The sequence below is a fragment of the Falco naumanni genome, chromosome 1 (genome assembly GCF_017639655.2).
Source record: "Falco naumanni isolate bFalNau1 chromosome 1, bFalNau1.pat, whole genome shotgun sequence".
Lineage (NCBI taxonomy): Eukaryota > Metazoa > Chordata > Aves > Falconiformes > Falconidae > Falco > Falco naumanni.
Window position 1 is genome coordinate 25,531,129 of NC_054054.1, and position 23,424 is coordinate 25,554,552.

General features: G+C 47.4%; 1 protein-coding gene across 2 annotated transcripts; it reads left to right on the forward strand.

Annotated features, from left to right (window-relative positions):
* Nucleotides 1–9,001: 9,001 nt before the first annotated feature.
* AREG (amphiregulin) lies at nt 9,002–16,611 on the forward strand. 2 transcript variants are annotated; one of them, XM_040586757.1, is made up of 6 exons: nt 9,002–9,097; nt 9,219–9,401; nt 11,899–12,082; nt 12,536–12,694; nt 14,394–14,496; nt 15,408–16,611. In XM_040586757.1, the coding sequence occupies exons 1-5, from the start codon at nt 9,055–9,057 to the stop codon at nt 14,479–14,481; spliced, it is 657 nt and encodes a 218-aa protein (XP_040442691.1). In that variant the 5' UTR covers nt 9,002–9,054; the 3' UTR covers nt 14,482–14,496; nt 15,408–16,611. The 2 variants fall into 2 exon arrangements, with proteins under 2 accessions (XP_040442691.1, XP_040442683.1); XM_040586749.1 differs by having other exon boundaries at nt 14,394–16,611.
* The last annotated feature ends 6,813 nt before the right edge of the window (nt 16,612–23,424 follow it).

The window sequence follows — 23,424 nt, forward strand, 5'->3', positions numbered from 1 at the left end:
TTCTGAAGTTGAGTGTGGGCCCGCCTGGTGTTATAGGTCAGTAACACCCCAAGCAGCCTCAGCTCCTTCTTTCATTTCTTTCCAAAACATTTAATGTGTTTACCTACTATGTTGCTTAAGTGTAGTGCGTAACACCTGTGAAATGAAGAATTTGGCATTCATAGGGGTTACGATATTTGAAACACGACTCTTGAATTGATGCTATATGGCCATTTCTGAACTTTTGTATGGTCTTGTGCATTTTTTTCAGTTCAGCTCCTTCTTTTAAATGTTTTTTATTTTATTTGCCACCACTTTGCTAATGTGGGGGGAATATGGTTTTCTGCCTGCAATGCTTAGTGACCTATTTCATGCATGCTAAAACAATACATCTTTAAATCCTAAAATAATTTAAGTGCAGTCAAATGACACTGATTTTTCTCTCTTTTTAGATAGAAACACATTAGTTCCAGGAAACTTGAGCAAGCTTGGGAATAACTTTCTGGATTTAAGAATGAATGAAATCGTTCATTATGAGTGAAGCAGATGTATCTTGAATAAAGATTTCAGAAGACCCTGGGCAGGGGCAGAGAGGCACAAATTCTGTTAGTAAAAGCTTGTACATTAAAGAGGTCCCTGGGACAAATAAATCCATCCTGCCCTTCTGTAACTCAGAACAGTATCATCCAAGTGAGAGGGAACAGAGACAACAATCTCCCTGTCAGGCAGCTGGTTTTGATACAAATACTGCTCACTACCAGGTTCTCCTCTCAGTGCCTGCTCTCCAGCACTACTACAAAACCAGTTTACTTCGCCTGCTGTAGCTGAATTACCTCTCACTGTGGCAAGGGAATGGAGCTGAGCTCTACACTTTGAGGAAAGCCTTGGGTGGTGGAGACCAAAGTGTTCAGCCTTGCATTTGCCACCTCCGCGTTCCTCCCTCCCCATTCGAAGCAGACCTCTGCTCCCGCTGAAACCTCCTGGGAGAAGCCCACAGGCAGGGGGGAGCCATGCAGACACTGGTGTGCCGGTGATGTTGAACAGCCTTTCAGCAGTGTAATGAGACCTCGTCAGCAAAGCACGGCTCATGCGAGCAAGGATACATGAATCCAACTCAAAGCAGAGATCCCATTTTGCTTCAGAGGGGCAGAGTGCACCTCCACGCAGTCAAACTTGGGCAGACCCAGCATGCCAGGACAGCATTGTGGCATGCCAATGTAAGCTGGTTTCTGTCCAAGGACTTCAAGAATAGGGTTTTTCCTACATGAAGGCAAACCGACCTACAGAAGGAAATGAGACTGCCTAGGAAACCTCCTTTACAGTGTGAATGTGCAATCTTTATGCAAACAAGACCTTACTCATACAGTGTCTCAGCAGTCCTCTCCTGGGAAAGTGCTGGCCCCACGCTCCAGCCCACCGGGGACACACACAACACAGGAGGAAAAGGGGACACGAGGTGTGCTGCCCCCACAGGTCTTACTGGTGGATGGACGTGTGTGACTGGATGCTGCCTTGCAAAGCACTCGCTCACTGATCCTGCTCCAGCACATTGAAATGAATGGCCAAACTGCCAAGACTGAGTTATTCCAGCGGCACCTTTTTAGTTTGCCAAATTTCATGCTTATTTGCTAGCACCCTGGTGCAATTAAAGGCAGCCGACGTCACGAGGGCAACAGCACTTGTAGCCAAAAGCAGGCACAATGGGATTTCCAAGGAAGCATAACAAACATGCCTGTGAAATAAGAGTGCTCTCCTGCACTTCTTTGCTTCCTCATGGCCTGTGAAAAAAACAAAATCCAGAGGGATCTACGTAATCATTGTTGTGCGTATGAAGGCTTGCCTGGGCTTTGTCCTAGGGAAAAAATCTAGCTTTGGCAAAGGTGAGAGGAAAGGAGTTTCTAATTGCTGTAGGCTTCTCTTTGTGATTCATTGTTTCTTCACATACGAAATGACTTCAAATAGGTAAAGAAAATTTGCCACCTGATGCACCGATGGGAAGGCACTAGGCAAAAAAATCAGCTGGGGTAAGGCAGTACCAGATGCCCTCCTCTTCCTGATGGGGTGAATCAAAAGTAAAACCATTCACATCAGGGGAAATACTGTGAGTCTTGCTTATGCTGAAGACCCTTTGCTCTGCTCCAGCTGCAGGGAGCTTAACAAGGCAAACCTGCACACGACTTGGACTGCCAGTAAAGGGTCCCTCTGACAGCCAGGCAAAGGGCTTTTTGTGGGGAGCAGGTGGTCAGCTCCAGACAAAAGTCATATTGGCTCAGAGAAGAATCAAGAACTTTTGTGCACCATTTCTGCTGTTTGCCCCTGCCAGGCCTGAATCTGACCTTTGCCTCATCCTGCCACTGTTAATCTAAGATCAGCAAGAGTCGGAGGCTCTGGATCCACTTGCTGTCAGGCAGGGGACAGACAGAGTGTGTGACCCCCCCATTGGCTGTGGTAGACATGAGAGCAGGGGAATTGTGTTTATTCCTAAATTTGTCTTCGATTCTCATGTCAGGTGATAGGACTTGAGTGCCAACACACACAGCGGAGAGGAGAAACGGCCATGCAATGACAAAACAGCAGCCCCCCTCTCATGCCATGAACTCTGCGAGACAAAAAGTGTTCCGTTTGGATGGGAGAGGATGCTCCTTGGCCGACGGCATTTCCCCGGGGTTCCTGCAGGGGACGGATCCAGGCAGCTCACAGCACTTTCCTGCTGAGATGCAATCCTTTCACACAGGAGGACGCCCACGCTCTGTTCATTGGTGTGTGTTTACCTGCCTCACCAGCTGCTCAACTTGGGAACCAGGCTGAAAAAAAAATGGTGCAAGGGAGATTTTAAAGTAAAAAACTAAGAGTTTAGCTGCACTTCCAGGAGAAAATTCCCAAACAAACCTCACATGCTTTATTTCTCTACTACTCTGGACACTATTGGGAATAACATGCAACACAGAAGGAAAACATCACGCTATTTCTATCACCATTCCCAGTCCTCATGTGAGGCTGCAGTCCCTCAGGGTGTGCAGTACTATATCATTTACTCACATGTTATGTGCTTTCAAATTACTTGTAGTATGCATCTCCAAGGTGACTTCATACCCAAGCCACTAAGGTGAGGGAAGGGGGATATAACAAACTCAGTTATTCAAACCACCCGCTGCAGCTGTCACTGGCTCCAACATGCTTTAGGTCAGCCAGACTTTCATGGCCAAGATCCTCTTAGGGGATCCTTAAAGGTAACCCAAATTGTTGCCGCCCCATCTGTATAGAGATGATCTCAAGAAAGCTTGCCTTGCCTTGTAACTATAAAAGATTGTGCCTCTGCTGTTAAAACTAGCTGTTGTATTTACCCCGATTGTAGTATGCAATGCGCCTTAAAAAGAAGGCTGCAGTCAGCATGTACAGTAATTAAAAATCATCTGTGCCTACAGAAATTTACTTTAATATAGCAAGCAAAAAGGTGGCTGTCCAGAAGCTGCATGGAATGAAGAAAACAAAAGCTAATGTTCCAAGTATTGGAGGTAACAATGTCTCAGCTTTTAAAAGCACCATGCAGTGGCATTTTGGTTTATGGAGGCTTTTTTTTAATACAAAGATTTCTGCTCTGGCTCTTTTTCAGCTCAATCTCTAAGGCACTGGAGGAAAAAAAGCCTTAATTTGCCCAAGTATAGACATCATTTTTGCAACAGCCTGTGTGTGCATAATTGTACACAAAGTCAAGTGCATTCTGTTAACTTAACAGTAGTCATGCAGCTTTTGCTGCCTTGAGTGCAGCTCCACATTTAAATATTTTTTCCTCTTCTTTTTAGAATAAGTACTTTTGGAGCACTTGTAGAATGATCTGGTAGCTACACATAGCTTTGGAAAGTGATGTGCTGGGTTCTCTGTAGGGACTGTGCTGGGCTGCAATCCTGGAAACATTATAAAGAGAGGTGATCTGGTGATTTTGCCCATCTAACAATGACATGGTATGCTGAATATATAAAATAATGTGCAGTGCAGGTGAAACACTACCGTATTGAAGGTAAAGGGCCATGGTGATGTTGCTGGGTAAACCAGTGTAACGGCACTGACTGCAACAGCTGAGCCCTGGCCTCAGTTTCTTTAGGGATTCCTGTCTAAAGCACCTACCCCCTTCTGTCCTGTGGGGCCAGGCAAGAATCATCAGGAGGGTGATTTTGCATGGGGGTACGGTGGGGAGCCTGCCTCAGCTCCCCATATGGTTAGGGACATGGGGCATATGGGTTAGTCCATGAGTCCTCACTCGCCTGAGAGTCCTGGGGAAGTTTTCTGCAAATTGCCTGAGGAAATGGAAGAAAAGGCAGTGATTTTCAGTGCTCTCCAGCGTGGCAGGATATAGTATTAGAGAAGGAGATTGTTAGCTGAGGGACAGCTCCCCATCCTAGTGTAAATCCAGTATTGCTTCATGCAGCTTCAGGCCTTTACAATTACTGCTGGGAACAGGATCTGCCCCTGAGCATTTGCAAATTGAGCCATTGCACAAAAATGAGTGGGTGAGCGCTGGAGGATGTGTTTGGTCAAACAAAAGCTGCTCAGTGCATGCTGTGTGGAAAACAGAGCGGTCGAAGCCCAGGGCAGCATGCTAACAGCAGGCAGCTTCCCAAAAAAACTCCTAGCACGTGGCAGGGCTGCTGTCCCGGACAGGCTTGCAACATGTTCCCCACCACCGAAGCAAAACTGAGCCTGACATGTCCTGCTCAGCTGTAGTGCCAGTGAGCAGGCAACAACATGAGCCACGGCATGGCTCAGGATGTCTTGCAAATTATCATTGCCTGCCATTCATGAAAGCCTGTGGAAAGCAAGTGCAAAAATCCCTTCACTGCAGATCGGTAGCATTAAGCTCCTTAGCACCACTGCATGTTTCATCAGGTTAAGCAGGGATGCTTGGGGTTGCTGGAGTTTATGTTGCCTGGGAAGGCATCCCTTAGATATTCAAGGGGACTGTTTTTCATTTGTGCTGATATAAACAAGAGAAAAATCCAGACTTTGTCATCATGGGGGCCAGCCGATTCTGTCTTTTTTGCTTTTCTCTTTAGACATCCTTAGAAAGATTTTGCAGTCAAATGTGGAGTGACTGAAAACACATGCCACCAGGCAAGAGTTCCCCAGGATGAACAGCTGATGCATAAATTGCATAAATTCCCTTCCTGGACAAGTTTTGCTCAAGCAATCCCTGCTTCAGTCTAAGTCTCAGTGAAAGGAGTGGAGCACAGGGAAAATGGCACCATCTTAGAACAAAATTATCTGCTGAGGGCTTTCGCAGCAGGGATGTGTGGCCATCGGAACATCTGTGTATCTCAGAGGCTAGCAAAATCTGTACCAGTTTCCAGAAAGGCAGTATCTGGGCCTTTCACCTTCCCTCCTCCCCAGCACCCCAGCTACGCATCTACATCCTCTTATTACAGCAATCTTGATTTACATCATCAGGAACTGGAGTCACACATGCCTCACTTCAAAGCGCCCTCCCTGCCTGTGAGGGAGCTGCTGATAGCAGAAGATACTGGTGTCTACAGATCACAAGTCAAGTGAAAGTCTGGTGAGCTGCCCAGACAGACACCGCTCTGCTTTGAGTCATTACCCTTTTCCACCTGTTCTCAACTGTATGGATGAGAAAGGATAACTCATGTTCAAACACCCAGGTCAGCTGTGCCCGCCCCTGCAAAATAAACATTTGATGTCAGTGAAGAAAATTAATGGGCAGGTATTTCAGATATTTCCTTTCCCTTCACGCATTTCTCAGGGGTTTTATCAAAAGTAGAGAGTGAATAGCAAGATTGCAGTTGGCACTCGGACTCTTCTGGAAGACATGATGCCCAAGCACGCTCCACCAAGGCCAGGCAGCTGTTGGCATTGACGTGGCTTCACCTCCATGAGTCCCTGCCTATGCCCCTGATTGCCGTGGAGGGGCTGGGGAAGGCACAGGCTGTCTGCTGGCCACCCCACCCGGGGTGAGAGCAGGGTAACTCTTCACTCTGGCCTCAGGGTCAGAACAGAAGAAAATATAATATTAAAAAATAATATAAAAAAATAAAGCAGACAATGCACTGCTCCCCAGCAGGAAACACAGCCACAATCATCCCTGGGACATTTTCTAGAGGCAAACTTGGGAGAAGAGAGGCAGACCAATGGAGAGAAATCTCCCCTCCGATGTGGCCATGGTGCTGTATTCCACAGATGCAGACAGAGACCAGAGGGGGAAAATGTTGGCACCAATGCCACCTGTGCCGGGTGCTGTCAGGTGCTCTCTGAGCCTGGGCTGCGCTGAAGGTTTTCAGGGCTAGCAAAAAGATGGTCAAGGCATGGGAAGGACCAGCCTGGCTCCCGAGGTATTTGTTTCCAACAGCAAGAACAGGGTAGCGTAACACCGGCCCAACTCCTCCCACTGGGAAACAAGGTCTGGCTCAGGGCAGATGCCAAGGAAAGGCTCTGACTGTGCCCATGTGCGCAGCTGGCTGCACAGGCTCCCTGCTAATCTGTAAGGTGTGCCCTGTTGGGCTCTCCAGCCTTTGGGGAAGCTCCCTGTCCTCTGCGACTGACATGGTGGACCAGCCAGAGCGGGCAAGGGCACTTTGAGCAGCAGTCGCAGCCTGGGTGTCCTGCTGGAAAACCCCAGGTGCTGCCGGGAGCGGTGGCTCAGTAGGTGGCACTCTGCATCCACGGGGAGCCAGCACCTTCATAAAGGTGAGCCCTGCCCTTGCCGGCCCAGCAACCCGCCCCACCGGCCCAGCCACAGTGGGGCAGCGCACAGGGGTAAGCCTTGCAGCCCCCTCGAGGCTTCTCCTCCTGTCACCGCTCCTGGGGACATCTTCTGGGAGCTCAGCCTGAGGGCAGAGTCCAAGTACTCTTCCAGCCCTGGAAGAAAGCCACAGCCAAGCTCAGTGCCTCCTCCCCGACAGCAGACAGCACAGCAGGGGCTTGCAGCGAGATCCCACCCTGAATGTCCTGAAACAAGTGGCCTCTGGAGGCTGTCCTCTCAGAGAGGCAGCCAGGCTTGGATTTGCCAGAATGTCATGATTTAGGAAGAACTCCCCTGATGTCCCATCTCAACCTCTCCATGCACAACTGGTGGCCATCACCACCTTGCTGCGTTTTCTGAATGCCAGGAGTGGTGCTGGTTGATGCCAGGCTGCCCCTTCATCTTCAAGGAAGCAGGAGCAACAGGAGAAAGTCGGCAAAACGCCTGACAAATTCAAAGCATGCCAAGCCAAATTCCTTGCTGCTGCCAGTCAGTGAGACGGAGCCATTGGCTGGAGGTTTGAGAGAGAACTTAGTGACTCAGGCACTAGATATGCCATGTTTGGTCTCTAAACAGCACAGGTAACACGGGCAATTGCACTTGGGTCATTCAACCTTTCCCTCGCTAAGCTTCTCCTTTCAGTTGCTTAGCAGTTTGCCAAGCGTAGCGCATGGGGCTGAAATTTTCAGTGTTCTGTATATTCCTCAGACTGAGCTTATAAAAAAAAATTAATTGAAAATGCTTCCAGTGAATCTCTGATTCAAAAAACCCAGGAGAAATACTTCGTTTTTACATCTGCAAAAAAAAAAAATCCAGGAGGGAAGCTGGGGTGCCTCACTGAGGAAGCTTGGCATTGAGCAGGGCAGGGAAAGAAAACTCCTAGTTTACTAACCTCCCTTCGGCTATTCTCCTACAACCAACCCCACATTTTGACAGAAGAGACCTGAAACACCAAAGATTCTGCCTTTGGAGAAATTCCACTCACACGCACTTGGTCTCTGCTAATGCCAAGCCCTGGGACTTATGGGGGTCTTGTGGGTAGGGAACTCAGGTCTGAGGGGGAAAGGAAGGGCCCTGTCCCCAAATGATGGCCGAGCTGTAGCCCAGGAGCTACTCAACGACTGTCTGCCAGTGCTACAGCTGGACCGAGCACTCAGTCCCAGGGCTGCAGCGGCCAAGCAGGATTTGTCTTTTTTCTGCTGCAGACACTTTGAGAAAAGGCATGGAAACAGAGGAAACAATGATACAAAACCCCAGCAGTGAAGCCGTCGCCTAATGACAAAGGGGCTGATGGAGGTCTGTGGGGGCTCCCTGTGGCAGGTTAATATCCGAGCGACAGATTTGGCAACTTCTTTTTCAGCGCTCTTGGGCATCGCTTCTTGGGATTGGCGTGACCCGGCAAAGACAGCACTGGGAGCCACATTATCCTCCTTCGGCGTGAGTGGAAGAGGGGGAAAAGGTTTAATGACTGAGCAACTTGGATCCCAGCCACCTCGAGTAAAGGCTCTGCCAGCCTCCCGAGCTGTGAGTAGCATTCCAGCCCCTCTCAATTAGGAGGTCACCCAGATGCTCCTCTCCCCATGCTTGGGCCGCATTGCCACTGTGGCCCTCCCACCCAGCCACAGTGACAGGAGCAAGGGGACACGGATTCCTTCACCCTGGCCCCCTCGCAGGCCTTTTCTGCGTTCCCACCCTACACCGGCACATTACAACCCACTGCCCTCATGTTTCTCCCCAGAACGCCGGTCTGCTTCACGCTGCCTTACGCAATGGCCCAGGTGAGGCGGCCGTGGCCTGGCACCTCCGCTAAGGGGTGGCAATTACCAGGCGAGGTGCCCCCAAGGATCGCATTTGCCTCAGCCTGGATGCATGCCCACTTGCCTTCCTGCTCCTTACTCAGCCATTACTCACACACCGCTCAGGAGAACGCGCAGGACTGGGGCTAACAGGCCCATCACCTGGTTTAATGCTGCCTCGACAGACTCTCCCCTCAGAGGAGCCGGGGCACAGCATGGCGGCGAGGAGCCGGCGGGTAGTGCCGGCGCCCCTACCCGCCCCGCCGCCGGGCCGGCCGCAGCCCCCCCGCCGCCCCCTCCCCGCGGCCCCTCCGCAGCGCCCACCGTGGCGGCAGCACCGCGCCTGCGCCGCCGCCCGCCCTCACCTGCCGGGCCCGCCCCGGCCCGGCCCGCCCCGCTGACGCCGCTCCTCGGCCGGCGGCCGCCTATAAAGCGGGCGGCGGCGGCGGGCGGCTCCTCATGGAGCGCTGCGCATCGCCGCCGCCCGCCGCGACACCCGTCACCGTCGCCGCCCGCCCCGGACCGCCAATGCGCGCTGTGGCGCTGATCGCCGCGCTGGCCGTGCTGGCAGGTGCGTGCGGGGCCGGCGGGAGGGGAGGGGAGCGGGGCGGCTGAGGGGCCGGGGGCGGGGGGCGTTGCGCGGCAGCCGCGCTCGGGTCGCCCCCTGCCCACGGCGCCGTTTCTCCTCGCAGCCTGCCGGCCTGTCGCCGGCTCCTCGCTCAACGGCACGGAGCCGGAGCGGCGCGGGGGCGCTGGCCCGCGGCAGACCGAGGCCCGCGAAGGCGAGGCCGTGCCGGGTCCCGACTACGAGGAGGATGAGGAGTACGAGGAAGCGCTGCCCGTCCACCAGTACATCGTAGACGACTTGATCCGAGGTGAGCCGGTGGCCCTCCGGGGGACTGCTGTGAGGGGGGCCCCTCCGTGCCGGGCCCGGGGGTGGCTGCGGGCCCTGCCTCCTGTCCCCTCACCGGCTGCGTGGCTGCCGCGCTTGCAGGGCACGGGGTGAGCAGTCCTTCAGCTCGAAGCGTCGACTTCGAAGCGGGCTGCCACGAGTGGTGACAGTGTGAGCGTGTGGGGGCTGCGGCTTAGCTGGTGGCCTGCTGGACCACCGACTTGGTAAACCTGAGGGCTGTGAGGGGCAGCGGCCTCCCGCTCGCTGTGGGAGCTTTGGTGGTGTTTATGGGTGCTGTGTGACCCTAAAGGTGGGTTTACATCAGACTGTCTCTTTTGCGGCAGGAGGTTTCTCGGTGTTTTCTCATGATGGTTTATTTGGGTTGGACTTGACTAAAACTTCCTGGGAAAGCAAACACTTATACCCCTTAAGTGGCTGCAGGAAAGCTTGTTAAGCATCTTTCAGGCAATGCTTCACTGTCGATAGCTATTGTGTGAGCTTCTTGTCACTTGCCAAGCTGTGAGGAGATCAGAATAGCCTACCTGACCATGGGGATAGGAGGGTTTCACTGCTTCTGTCCTAAGCACAGTTGTAATACAAGCCAGGTACCTACAACCAACTTGAACCTCAGTCGATGTTTAGTAGGCTGGTGCTGTTGCCCTCTAGGGTGGGTCTGGCTACTGGGTTTTTTCTGCAGAAACACCCCAAGATTTGAATCTGAAGGACCTCTTAAGTGAAGGGGTAGTCATACTCCAGATGCTCAGTCTAGGGAATTTGTGGACCCTTGGTGAAGTTCTTCATGAGTTGAAGACCTCCAGGGGAAACTGGAATGTCAGAGTTACTGAGCAGTTTGGCCTGTGAAACTACTGGCTTGGTGACTTAAGTGTTGTATAACTGCACAGAAACCAGAATTGCTACCAAAGGTGACTGGTTTGTAGACCAGCTCTTCTACTTGGCATGAAGTTTATCTGTGGAGCCTTCAAGCTGTTATGATTCAACTGCAGATCGCTTTCCTGGCTGTGCAGCTTGCAGACAGGGACACTGAGATCAAACTGATGAGCTGAGCCTGAAAGAGGGAGGAATGGGGATGGCCTCAATTATGGAAGTGTGAACCTAAATGTCGACTTGGACTGGACAGAGCCAGGGCCTCAGCTGTCAGTAGCAAGCTCACACTTCCAGGGACAGGAAACCTTGCTGCAGGAACAGTGTTCCTTGTTTACATATTAATATAGCTTATACCATTTGAATCAGACTTCTGGTTGCTGAAGGCGTTTTTACTTTTAAGTAACTTCAAGCCAGGCTTGTTGCTCTAGAAGTGAAAATGATCAGTGTCTAGACAACAGTGAATTACACCTTGTTTCTTTGTGCAGGCTCTCCTGTCACTAGAAATACAGGGTTATGAAGTAGTCGGATCCAGTTGCGTCCTGTTGTGGTGACTGCCTATATGCATAGTGCTCTGGGTAAAATACTACTACTCCCAAGATTATTTTCATTAGGTCTGCAGTGTACAATAGAGAAATTGAAGAGTATTGTAAATAGCACTACTGTTCTAATTCACCTAGTTAACTGTTTGCTCCTGGATAGCACAGTATTGCACAGAGAAGGCTTGACCAGCTGGCTCTAAAACAGTGCTGTCAAGCTTTGATTGTGCACGGAGCAGCTATGGAGCCTATGACCCTTAATCAGTGACTGGCTTTAGCTCATTCTCCCTAGCGAAAGGAAGATGATTGCCCTTGCTTAAATCCAAAGGCATTTTAAACCACACTCTTCTAGAGGTTTGTCTTAATTGAGATAATGAGGGGCAACAGTAAGCGGCAGAACAAATAACCTGACTCTTGCAGCCTGTCCTGCCTTCACTCCTCTGGTGCACTTGGCCTCTTTCTGAAAGTAGGAGAACTGGAAACAAACAATCTTCTGCTGAAGATGGCACTGCAGGTTGTTTGGGAGAAACAAGTATGCTAACTGGGGTGGCGAGCTGTCTTGCCTCTGCAAGTGCCCAGGACTATCTAGTGAGTATAATGCCTTTCATCACTGATGCAAATGGAGAGTTTAGAGTGATGGAGGCTGTTACCTTTGTATTCAAGGCGATGTGTAACTGTGGATGGCTTGGCTGAGTGTGAACTCAAGTGTTCTTTACAGGTCTCTGAACCTGTACAGTTTGACTCAAGTGTCTTAGGCTGTGATATGCTGCAGTCCTTCAGCTCTGCTGCTCTTCATCTCTGGTGGCTCTCTTGGCTCATGTGCGTGTGCTGCTTTTGGTCTGCATTGCACAGGACTTAATGGTGGCAGAGTTGCACCTAGTGCGCTTCTAAGCTTGCTGCCTTTGTTCTGGGTGTGAAATGCCCAGCTGCGTGATGCTTGCTGGTCACAGGTTCTCCTGCAGTGACCGTCCCCCCAACCCCTCACCAAATTCTGTAACTCAGTTTTCAGAATCTGTCTTTTTAGCATGTCTAGACTGAGTCATCTTGTCCCTTTTTCAGTTGAACCTGTGGTTAAACCCAAGCCAACAAAGAGGGGGGGTGAGAAGAATGCCGGCAAATCAAGAAGGAAGAAAAACAAAGGGAAAAACAAAAAGAAAGGAACTCCCTGTGAAATGGAGTACAAAAACTTTTGCATCCATGGTGAATGCATATACCTAGAACATCTCCAGATGGTGACCTGCAAGTAAGTTACTTGTACCTTGTGAGTTAGGTGTGATTGGCATGAGCCAGTGGCATACGAGGGCTTGGAGGGAAAAAATCAGTGTCAGCTTGGCATAGATCCATCTCCTGCCATATTTTGACTGAGAATCTTTCTGCCATGTAAATTAAGTGATGATGGAATCTGAGGTGCATAACAAGCCACTGAACTCATCAGTTGGTCATAAACTCAAACCAAAAGAATGAAAAGGCGTGTCTTCCTGGAACATCACGCCCAAACTAATCTCAACTTGTTGAAATGCTGACAAACCTTGTGCTAGAGCAGTGACTGCATTTCATGAACATGCTCTGAAGTGAGCATCTTGAGATTCATGGGAAACTCTGAAAATGTCTTAGGTCAGGTTTGAATGTGTGTGGGTGTCCTTGGCTCCAGACAGCACAGGAGCTGATAAGAACTTGTGTTAATGTTTACTTGCAGGTGTCATCAGGATTTTTTTGGTGAGCGCTGTGGTGAACAGTTCATGAAGACTCAAAGGAAGAATGATGTGGCAGACTACTCGAAGACTGTGTTGGTAGTAGTAGCTGTCCTGCTCTCGAGCTTCAGCTTCATTACTGTACTTACCGTTGTGATAATGCAGTAAGTATTATCCTCTTTGTCTAGCTTAAGCATGAGCGGGGCTGGTGTCCAGTAGCCCCAAAAATGTGTGTAGCTCATCTGAAATACCTGTGTAAGGCATTCAAAAGGGCTGACTTCTTTGACCAGCTTGGGTAGGTACTGAGGGTAGAAGCAAAGTCTGAGAAGTTCCTAAGTGTCTAAGTGTTCACTTTCTCTTGCTTTTGGCTGTGAACCCTGTATTTTAAAACAAGAGCCTTTTTGCTGTTGCTACAACAAGGAGAGTTACAGTGCTGCAGAACATCAGCAGGAAGTGGAGGAGGAGCATTAATGCTGACACAGCAGCGCCTTCCCTAATCCTCATGGAGAAGCCAGTAAGCCGTAATGTAACAACCTCATGCAAGGATATTATCCAGCAGCTGGGTACACAGCTGGAGGGAAGGAAGTGGTGCTGCAATTGTCCACTTATTAATCGAGGTTGCTGGGCTTAAATACTTACACTGTGGGAAGCAAAAGCTGTCAGTCCCAGCTAAGATGGAGGGAACAACCATTCCAGCTCTACTAACCGCTGGCAGTTCAGTGCAGTGGGTGATCAGAATCTGGAGTCCTGTTGTGAATAAATTAAAAGAGCTTTTCTGGGTATGTGTTGCAAGCCATATATTGAACTCTTCTTCATACCTGCTAAAAAGGAGTGTGCAGCAGCTCATGCCTACCTGTGCCTTTGCTTGTTGCCAGGAGTTTGTGCCGCGTTTAGATATTCAGCACAGGAAGCCAGACTGGCATTTCCTGGGTATTGGAGCAGTACTCCAGTTCTAACACTGCAGCTCCACCACAGTAGGGCTTGGGATATTTTAGGTGAAACTCAAATGTTCAGTCTAATTTTAGATCTTGAAGTACATGAACTGAATTGGCTACATGCTGTATACCCTTTCCTGCAATTCAGGAAACAAGGTGTGCATTTGCCATTTCACTGTTGCTTCATATTTAGATCTGAACTTGAATGATGGGGTGAATGCTTGTTCTCTGAATGCTGCCTTATTCCTTGGTGCTAGGAGAGATAACTAGTTCTGTAGTGCTGCAAGAGCAAATGATCGCTGTTAGTTTCTGGAGTGAGCCATGGAATAGGATTGCGTTTGTTTAATGCTCTGAACCCTCACAAGCTTGAAGCATGCGGTTCATTAATGAGTACCTTCATCCAGAGAAGCTAGACGGTCTGTTTGGAACAGTCACTAGAAAAGATGGGAGAAATTGGGGAAGAAAACATCAGTAAGGATCTTGCTTGTGGTGTGTAAAAGGGACATGTCAAGGGGACAGGGACTTGAGATAATTAAATCTGCAGGGCTTTGCTGTGGGGAGGAGGAAAGCAGTCTGGTCTCTGCAGCCCTTTGCTAAAGCCACCAGGAAATCTGCCTCCTGGTGCTTTGCTCCATTCCTGGGATAAACCCTCTTCGTCTTGCTACCTAATCAGGCTTAAGCCAAGAAGCCCTGGCTCTGTGAGGCAAAACTACCAGTGCCTGACTTGGGGGTTCCTTGATTTTTATCATCAGATACTGCTTGATGCTGAAAGCTTAAAAACTGCCTTGCTTGAAGCTTCCTGGTACTGAGGAGTTCCTTTGAGGATTCAAAGGACATAAGTCTAAATGCTTCAGAGGATGTGGGAGCTGGTGGCAACAGGATGAATGTCGGAGTTCAAATTGACCTCTAACATGCCATAATTCCACAGGGTCAGGAAAAAGTGTCCTCAGTATGAAGAGAAAGAAGAAAGGAAAAAACTTCGACAAGAAAACAGAAATGGCCATGTTGGTGTGTAAATGAAGAGAAAGCAGGTACGGAAGCTGACTTGAAATGCCTTTTAGGCTGGAGTAACCCATATGAGAATTGTGTGTTTTGTGAAGCTAGTGTTTGCTTTTAAAGCTTCAAGTGCTTTGAAACACATGGATTACATGTAAATGACTGGCTCAGGTCTCTGGTTTTCCAAAAAGAGTTGTGCAAGTTCAACAGCTTTGTTAACTTTCTGGATGCTGTCTTGAAGAAAGTGAGGATAGGAGATAAGTGGACTTAAGAAAAAAAAATATCCCTAACAGCTGGGCAGAGGGCAGGTTTTGTGCAAGAAACCATGGTAAACTTCCATGATAGAAGACAGTGCAGCAGCCAAGTGAGTAGTCATCACCTCTCATGAGAGAAGTACTGAGCTTTTTCATGTCTTCTCTGCTAAATATCAGGAAGCTTCTGGTGCTCAGAGGCTATAGACCAAGACAAAACTGCCAGTCCTTTGAGCACTCTAGATAGTCTCTCGGTCAAGTTCCTACTGTCATAGCGACTGAGTGCTGAAGCTCCCTGGCCTAGGTGAATCACTCCTGGGAGAAATGTAGTGGATGTTAATGAGCAAGCAAGTCTGTCTCTTGTGAGCAAAAGTGTACCTAACAGCAGGCTCAAGAACCCATGCTAAGTTATACTACAAGCTGAAGGAGGCAACTATAAAGGATAGTCCTGAAGAAGTTCTGGCAGAACTCAGAAGTTCTGCTTTGCCACATGGAGGCTAAAGACCTTGTCCTGCTTTGTCCAGTGGCAATTGGAGAGTTTTGCTCAAAGCTTACTTGAAGCAGAAGATTATCTGGCAGAGCGTCCCCAGGTGTGTGCACTTAACCAACCAGCCTTGGGTGTAGGTTTGTGTGGTTCTAGCACAGAATGCTTATGTCTTGGGTAGTGATTAATGTGCCTGGTCTGCCCCTTACAGAGCAGTTCTGATGTGGCCACTGCCAGGCTGCAGGGTACCTCTGGCTACCTGATACATCCACCTGGACACTGTGAGCTGGAGCTGTTGCCACTAAGCCCTGATTCATAAAGACAGAGGCTGCTGCAAGGAGATGTCAACATGCCACTTGCTGCTGAATCGCTTGCTGGGGAGGACAGTTACCGCTACACCTTGGCACAATGATGTGGAAGGAGCTGCCACTATGGGGTAGAGGACCTGCTATCAAGACCTGCTAGAGACTACTGCTACCGAGCCCTCTATCAGTGCTGGAGCTCGAGTCTCTGCTGTTGTGTGGATGGACTTTCTTCTGTTAGCAAGTCTCCTTTGGCAGCTCTAACTCTGAGCTTGTCACGGCTTCAAAGAATAGATGGAGGGGAGAAAATAATCCCTTCCCTCTCCCAAAGTGAAAAAGGAAAGAGCTCTGGATGACTTCTCTCCCTAGACCTCAGTGGATGAAAAATCTAAATCTACTGTCACTGTGCTCCCTGTTGATATCAGCTTCAAAGGACTTCATCTCTAGTTCTGACTTGCAGGGTGTTGGTGACAGATCTTTGTCAGCCACACCTGGGTTCTGTTACTGTATGTGTGGAAAGTAATCCCTCTGAATTCAGTAGGACTCATTGTGTGAGTGGAGAGACCATTTGTGTGTGTGCTAGCCTGAGTTAACATTAGTCTCCTCAGGATGCCAAGACAGTAAATGCAAGATCTGAAGCTTTGTATCTGAAGGAAGAGATTCATGCTCAAACAAGCTAATAAGCCTGGACCCATCTGTTGTAAATGCAAAGCTACTTGTTACCCAGATACTTAATGTTGCTTTAAGCAGCACTTAAAATATAAAATGCTTCATATCAGATCCAGTCAGTTGAACTTGACCAAGAACCTGTTCCTTTGAAGAATTAATGCACTGACACTTAGCAATCAGTGGTCTCTTGTGCTCTACGGTCTGGTGCAAAGAACTCAACTTACCTCAATTTTCTGACCCAAGTGTCCTTGGTTTCTTGAACTGTCCGTGCAGTCTTGAGCACAGAGTATTATTTGAGTTCAGTTTCTTCTTGGAAGAGTGAATGTGTTCTGTATAAACAGAGCAGAATTCTTCTGGTAGCAGAGAAACACCATTATTGTCAAGTCATATCTGTAAATGTGTAAATATTTATTACTGTATTTAATATTTAATGTTTCCATAACAAACTTATTTATTTTATAATTAAACTTTTTACATAACCTAATCATGGTAAGATTTTTTTCTTGCTCTCAGGAGTACATGTAAACACTTGAAATTAGAGCTTGGTTTCTCCTCAAAGCAGGAATTTCAACACTTAAGAGCCTGAAGTACAGCTGTGAAGAAATACAGCCATGTGTGAAGTATGAGCTTGGTACTCTCACAGGTGTGCAAGTTGTTTGTAAACAAAATGTGCAAATGCAAGTACCTGTTTCTGTAGGAAGTCCATTTAATTCAACTACAAAGGAGTTGTTTTTTCATTACTGGATCAAGGAGGGGCTAAGTGAGCCACCTCATTGGGAGCAAAATCTCAAGCTGAAGTCTGAGCCAACAAGTAGCCCTTTGCACTGGACTCAGGAGCTGGGAGTATTGAAGAAGGGAGAGCCTTTCATCTCTGTGGTTGGAGAGAATTTGGACAGTGGCTTGAAACTTGGTCTTAAGTAAATGATGAAAAGCAGGATAGCCTCAGATTAGCGACTCCTGAAACAAAAAGGTAGCCTTGGCTTCTACACTGTACCTTGTATTTCTTTTTCTTCCTGGATGGCCTTCAGTGTGTGCTGATGTTTTCCCTAAACATTTCCAGCAGTGAGCTGGGGTCTAAGTTCACAGTTGCCTGAGGGGGGGAAAAAAAAAGTTTCAAGGGGGTGAGTTTGGCTTTAAAGCCACAGCCACAAAGGTGGAGAGCCTTGTTTAAAGGCCCTTTTCTCAAAAGCATTTTCAAAAGGTTGCTGGCTGTGCCTTAGCTTGAAGCAGAGGGGCAGGGGAGGGAACCAACCACTGCTTTGAATTGGGACTCCAGTTGCGTACCTGATGTAAAAGTAGAGCGTAGTCCTGTCCGGAGTAGCTGAGATGCATTTGCCTTAGCTTCCTGAGATAGCCAAGTAGTTCTCAGACTCTGCGAGCAGCCTGTATGGTATGGAGCTGAGGTAGAGGTAAATGTATTGCAACATCCCTTGGGAAGATTGCAAGACTTCATTCCAGGGAACATGCTTCATTACCAAAGTAAACAGCACTTCTCCAAGCGGCTTTTCCACAGACATTTGTTATTAGAGCTCTGGCAAGAAAAGCTGTTTCTGTCAGTCATGCCAAGCTTTTTGCTTTGGGTAAACAAGCTCAATCTCAGTGGTAGCTGAGCCATAGCCTAGTGAGACTGGGGACGGAGTACAACTCCCATTTGAAAGCCATAAGGCTCTTCTTCCAGAAATGCTTCCGCCTCTAGTCTTCTTACATATCAGGTTTTCTACTTGATGGGCTAAACCAATGTGAGCATAGAAAACTGAGCTGATTTCCCTTTTCCTTTCCCAGCCTGAAACCCTAACAGGAGTAAAGCTACTAGTGTAAGTCGTGAATTTCATCTGTTGTGTATTTTTCATGCCATAGTTACTGAGTGAATGGGAGGATATTTCCCCAAAATTGGCAGTTAGGAACTGGAGGGGCCCAACTGAATACTTTCTGGGAGGTTGGACTTGAAAATTTGAGTGCCAGCTGGTGTTGTGGCTTGGACTATAACTCCTGTCAATAATCGGGAAGGAAAATTATGGCTGGGTGTCTTGAGCTGGAAGTTTGGAAATAATGGAGGGCATGCTTCATAGAAGACGTGTTCCTTTCTAAGGGTTTAGGTCACAAGCAGATTTTCTGAGAAGTAGGGTAGGCAGCAGCTCCCTCAGAGAGAAGGCTTTTGCTATGGGTCAGTCACATCCATTGTTGCTGAAGTGCTTGCTAGCAGAGCAGAGCTTTTCTGTGCCCGAGAGGTGACTGCTGTCTTGCATTAGGTGGGGAACTTCCCGTGTTCCCTGTGATGGCTTGCTGAGCACTGTAAAATGTTTTCTGTGTTTGCTGAAGGAATTCCTTTTTGAGAAATTTAGTGCAGGGAATTGAGGGCAAATCTCCCTGTCAGGAATGACATGTAACTAAGTTCGGAACTGCTGTACAGCTTTGCATTTAAAAAATAAATGAATTCCTTTATGTTTTTAATCAATTATAATTTCTAGCATGCAGTAATGTTTTTTTTCTATTTGAGCTGTGGCTCTGACAGCTTGCTGCCAGCTTCCTAATATAAATTTGATGCGCAAGAACCATCAAGACCTACAGTGTTCAGTGGGTTGGTTACTTAAACAAACACAACTGATGGGTGGAACTGTATGTCTGGAAGGCTCTTGCTGTCCAAGGATGCTACACATGTGTGACAAGCAAATCTGATCTGCTGTAGGGCAAGGCCAAAGATAATTTTTATTGTTGATCCTGCACAGCCAGGTCTGCTCTTCAGGATATATACATCACCTGGCTGTTAACCTGGTCCCCTCACCAGGGAGTTACCTTAGTTCTGCTAAGCATGCCTGGGTTTCTGGTCCCATGTTTTGCCAGTAAGTTATGCCTCCAGATTATTCTTGACCTTCCCATGGCAATGTTACTTTGATGGGAGAGCTCCTATGTCATTGTTACTTGTAGCTGCCTCAGTGGAGACCTGGAAGAGTAGCCTGAGATGTTCTTGCACAATTTTCTGCATACACAGCTGACTTTGCAAGGTATTTTTGATATCCAGATCAGTATCCAGGAATTCTGGTAACATGAGGGTCATGTTTGCTTGCACAATTCCTTCCTCTTTCCTGAATGTTTTGTTCTCCATGATTATCACGTTTTGTAGAAAAAACGATAGCTCACGGTGTTTTTCTCTGTTGTGTATTTATGGTGCTTTTGAGTGTTTGGCAGTTGCCTATGACCAGAGTAGCTTCCTGTCTACATCTGGGCTTCACTTCCCTCATCCTGCCCTTGTCCCAGTGTGCCCCTTTTCCCTTGGAGCAGTAGATGTTACTTTCAGTCTTAGCCTGCTGGGTATTCCGGGAAGGCCAGCTCTCTGTGGCAATGAAAAGGTACGAGTTTAAGGTGGTTTTCTTTTCCTCAGTAAATCCAGGTATACGTGGACATCTATGAAGGTGTTTGTACTGGCAGTGGCTGCAAGTAGCTGTTGTGCAGTGGTTTGCCTAAATCCACCTTTGATGCCATTTCCAGTCACTGGTATAAAGTTTTGAGCTCTTAAAATAGTATTGGGCCTTTTTCATATCGTTATGTTTACCTCACCTGTTAGCACTACAAATACTTCGGTAAGCTACCTGAGCAACCATATCTGAATGCAAGGTTGTTAACTGGGACAAACGCTTGCCTCTTTTTGAAGAGGTCTTCTGGATGTGCTAACAGTGTGTCTTGCTTCAGTGAACAATCCTGTGATCACTTGGCTCTTGAGGTGTTACCTTTGATAGGACAGCCTCACGTTTTTGGTGACAGCTGAATGCAGTGAGTGACCGCACTCAAGGACTCAGGGCCCGTGGCCTATGTAAGTGTTGGAGTCTGTTCACATGAGATAGGTCAGTGGACAGAAGGGTCAGAGAGCTTTTAATAAGCAAACCTTGGTTCCTTCTCATTTTGTGAACAAAGCTGTACATACCTATCGTTCCTCTGCTGGTTACACCTTCCTTGAGCGAGTAATCCTCATTTACTGCAGGTCTGGCTTTGCCTATGACTCGTGAGTTTGCTTGGTTGAGACAGCTACGCCTGTGAATGTCAGAGGAGAACAGCTATTGTTTGCTTACTGTGGATCTAGGCCCAAAGCCAAGGAAGCAGGATTTGTGCCTTTTCAACTAAAGGAGACCCATGAGGTGGGACATCTTAAATCCAAGGTAAAGAAATGCTTTCAGAATACATTTTCCTAGTAAGGAATGTAGCATTTTTCCTTGAGAAAAAACAAATTTTCATTCACATGCTTTTTGTGTCAGAAAGACATATCTTTTTGCATATAATTCAGAAAAAAGCCACTTCCCAGCTCAGCATTTTTTGACTGAAATAATGCAGCCTGTTCTCTTCACATTTTGGGACAGAAAGCAAAGCTAAATACTCTTGAAAGTCTGATCTAATTCAGTATTTCCAATATGCCTTAACCTAGATGTCATACCCTCATTCCAATGCTGTGCATGCAAAGTCAGATAACACCATCATCACTTCTAACTGCCTATGGATTCTTGCTTATTGATGCTTAGGTCCAGACCTTGGAAAATAGCTTCCTTCTTTGAGTGTGGCACACAGCTGGCAATGACTTTGTATTTAGGTATCAGACAGCAGTCACTTACAAACTGAACTAGTTTATGGCTGGTGCTTGAAGCCTGGTAGTTTTCAGGAAGGTAACGTACTACCTCGTGTTTTAGCATCAGTTATGTTCTTTTTGCTTAGGAAAGGAAATCTCTTCAGCACTGCAGGTAACTAATTAAAAATGGTGGAAACAAAAATTACTTTTAGGGGTCTAAAGCAATGTATATATTTTAAAATGGCTGTATTAAACCATCCACAGCTCCTGTCAGTAAAAGGTCTGAGCACCTCAGAAACAATCCAGATCATATGATGCGCTGTCAGATCTGAATTCTGCTCCTTATTTCACTGCTGGTACGGTGAGGTGAATTGTTGGTGGTCCAACAAGAGCTGAAACTGGTAGCTGTCCCAAGTTTCAGCCACCAGAATTCCCTTCCTCTTGCATCCTTTACCCTCACATTTCTAAGCTGCGTCATTTGTGTTCAGAAATGATTAAAGGTGCATACGGAGAATGCAAGTAGAAAGAGTTGCAAATGAAACTTTCAAATGTAATTTCCATAGACACAGAGTTAGTGTGGCTCCCGTTGATATCTGTCTGCATTGCTTTCATACCATATCTGGCTCCTTCCAGTTAAAAGGCACTTTCCTGTCTTATGCCCGGAGATGATTACTGTAAGGGATGAAAGGCAGACACTTCTTGGGTGGAGCAGAATGGAACAAAACCAAACCAAGGCTTAGGGCAACAAATGTCCTGTCAGGTCTTAGTCCCTCTCATTTAGGATGAAAGATTTTCAAGAACATGTGCAGTAGCTAGTGGCTTGGTTCTGTTTAGATGTTCTGTGCAGGCACTAGCATATTGTCTGAAAAAGACAGCAACAGCTGAGATTTCAGCTGGAAAGGGGGAGTGAGGTGGAAGGATAGAGTAGCAAAGTACAGCAGAATGGGCCAGAATCAATAACAGGATTTTACATTACGACTCCTCAACAAGCACCCCTGCCACGTAGAAATAGTAACTTCCCTTTCCGTTTTAAAGGCTTACCTAGGATAGTTCCCATGAGCTCTGTTATTGCCTATGAAGGAGCTCTTAAAGCACTAAATTCAACCAATACCTCTCTCATGCCACCACAAATATTAAGGAAAGGCATAGCAAGGAATAGTAAGGCATGTTAAGGAATGGCCCCCATGCTACGTAAGTGCATGGCATAGTGCCAGCATTTCAGTGCCTTTTGCAGGCTTGGCAGTAAGTACCTCTTACCTGTCTGCAGTGGGGGAGAGGCTTGATGGGATGCTGATGCAGTGGTGCACACTGTGACATGGGTAAAACCAGAAACCGTTTCCAGGCCTTTGAGAAGCTTGTAGTAGCAGCACCAATAAGAAGATAAAGGGTCCCCTAGGCATGGCTGCACGCTTATTTTTCTTGGTCACATTTATGATCTTCAAGTTTGTGAGATGCTGCATAGAAAAGATATGTTGCCATTAGCTACACAGCCATGCCTTTAAAAGATAAAGTTGAGATTTGAAAGAAGACATGAGGTCCACAGACAAAAATGCTCATCGGTTTCAAACCTTTAATTAGGTGCACTGAAACTGCTGTCGTACACACAAGCTTGGTGATGGCACTTGCAAATAGATAGCCGGGGGAATTTTGTATTTGGAGTAGTCTCCCTGCAGACTCAAGGGTAATTCTGCTTGCAGTGGAAGATATGCAATGACTGCTTTTATGCCTGGTTCTTGATTTTCTATTTTTTTAAAAAAAAAAGGAAAAAAAATCATTAGGACTTCTTCTCCTCTGTTCTGTATCCATCCCAGAAGTGCAGACTGGAATTGAACTGGTTTTTCTGTGGGCTGGCACAATTTACATAAGAAATCACTTACTGCAATGCTAATGAGCAAGCAGTGCAAGATTCAACAATGTGTGTCTGTTAGCAAATATATCGCAAGAAAAGCTGGGATGGGGTGGTGAACACTGATGCTGGGGAGCTTGTTTAGCCATCCGCGCAGTCTAATCTCAGACCCAGCAGCATCAGCGGGAGTTTTGTCATAGATTTAACAGAAGCTCAAGGAAAACATCAGTGTTCAGAAGACCCCATCCTTTTACTGGGGTCTGAACAATTCTGCTTTAAGACATAATTAAAGACATTTCATAATTCTCTTTGTTGAGATTATCTTGGCTTGTGCTAATAGCTGCTTTCGTTCAGAAAACATAAGTAGGTAACTGAGGCCTTGCCGGTGCATCTGGAATATAGTTTAAACATATGCTTTGAATTTGCATCTCTCACTCTGTTAAAACTCTGTTACTCGTTTTACCTGGTTCCGGAGTGTACTTAAGTCACGCTCACTGTTCAGCTGCTTCATCTCCAGGATGTGTTTAAGTCCATGCTTTGCTGCAGAGCGTGTCATGTAAAGCTGTTACACACTGAGTCCCGAGTGGGAGTACAATGAGTGTTGCCACTGAAATAACTCTGCGCTTTACTGTCTCACACTGATGTTGCACAACAGTCTAAATGAACCCCACTCATACATCCCAAGTGATTGCACTACGGTTCAACACTATGATTCAACATCCACGGTCTCCCTGGAGCTGGGGAGATGCTCCACAGAATGGTAAACTCGCAACAAAACAAGGCAGCTCGTGTCTTCTTAGGAGGAGCCAATTATTAACCAGCGTTATGTTCATCCAGTGTTCCCGGCTTTAATGAAGGA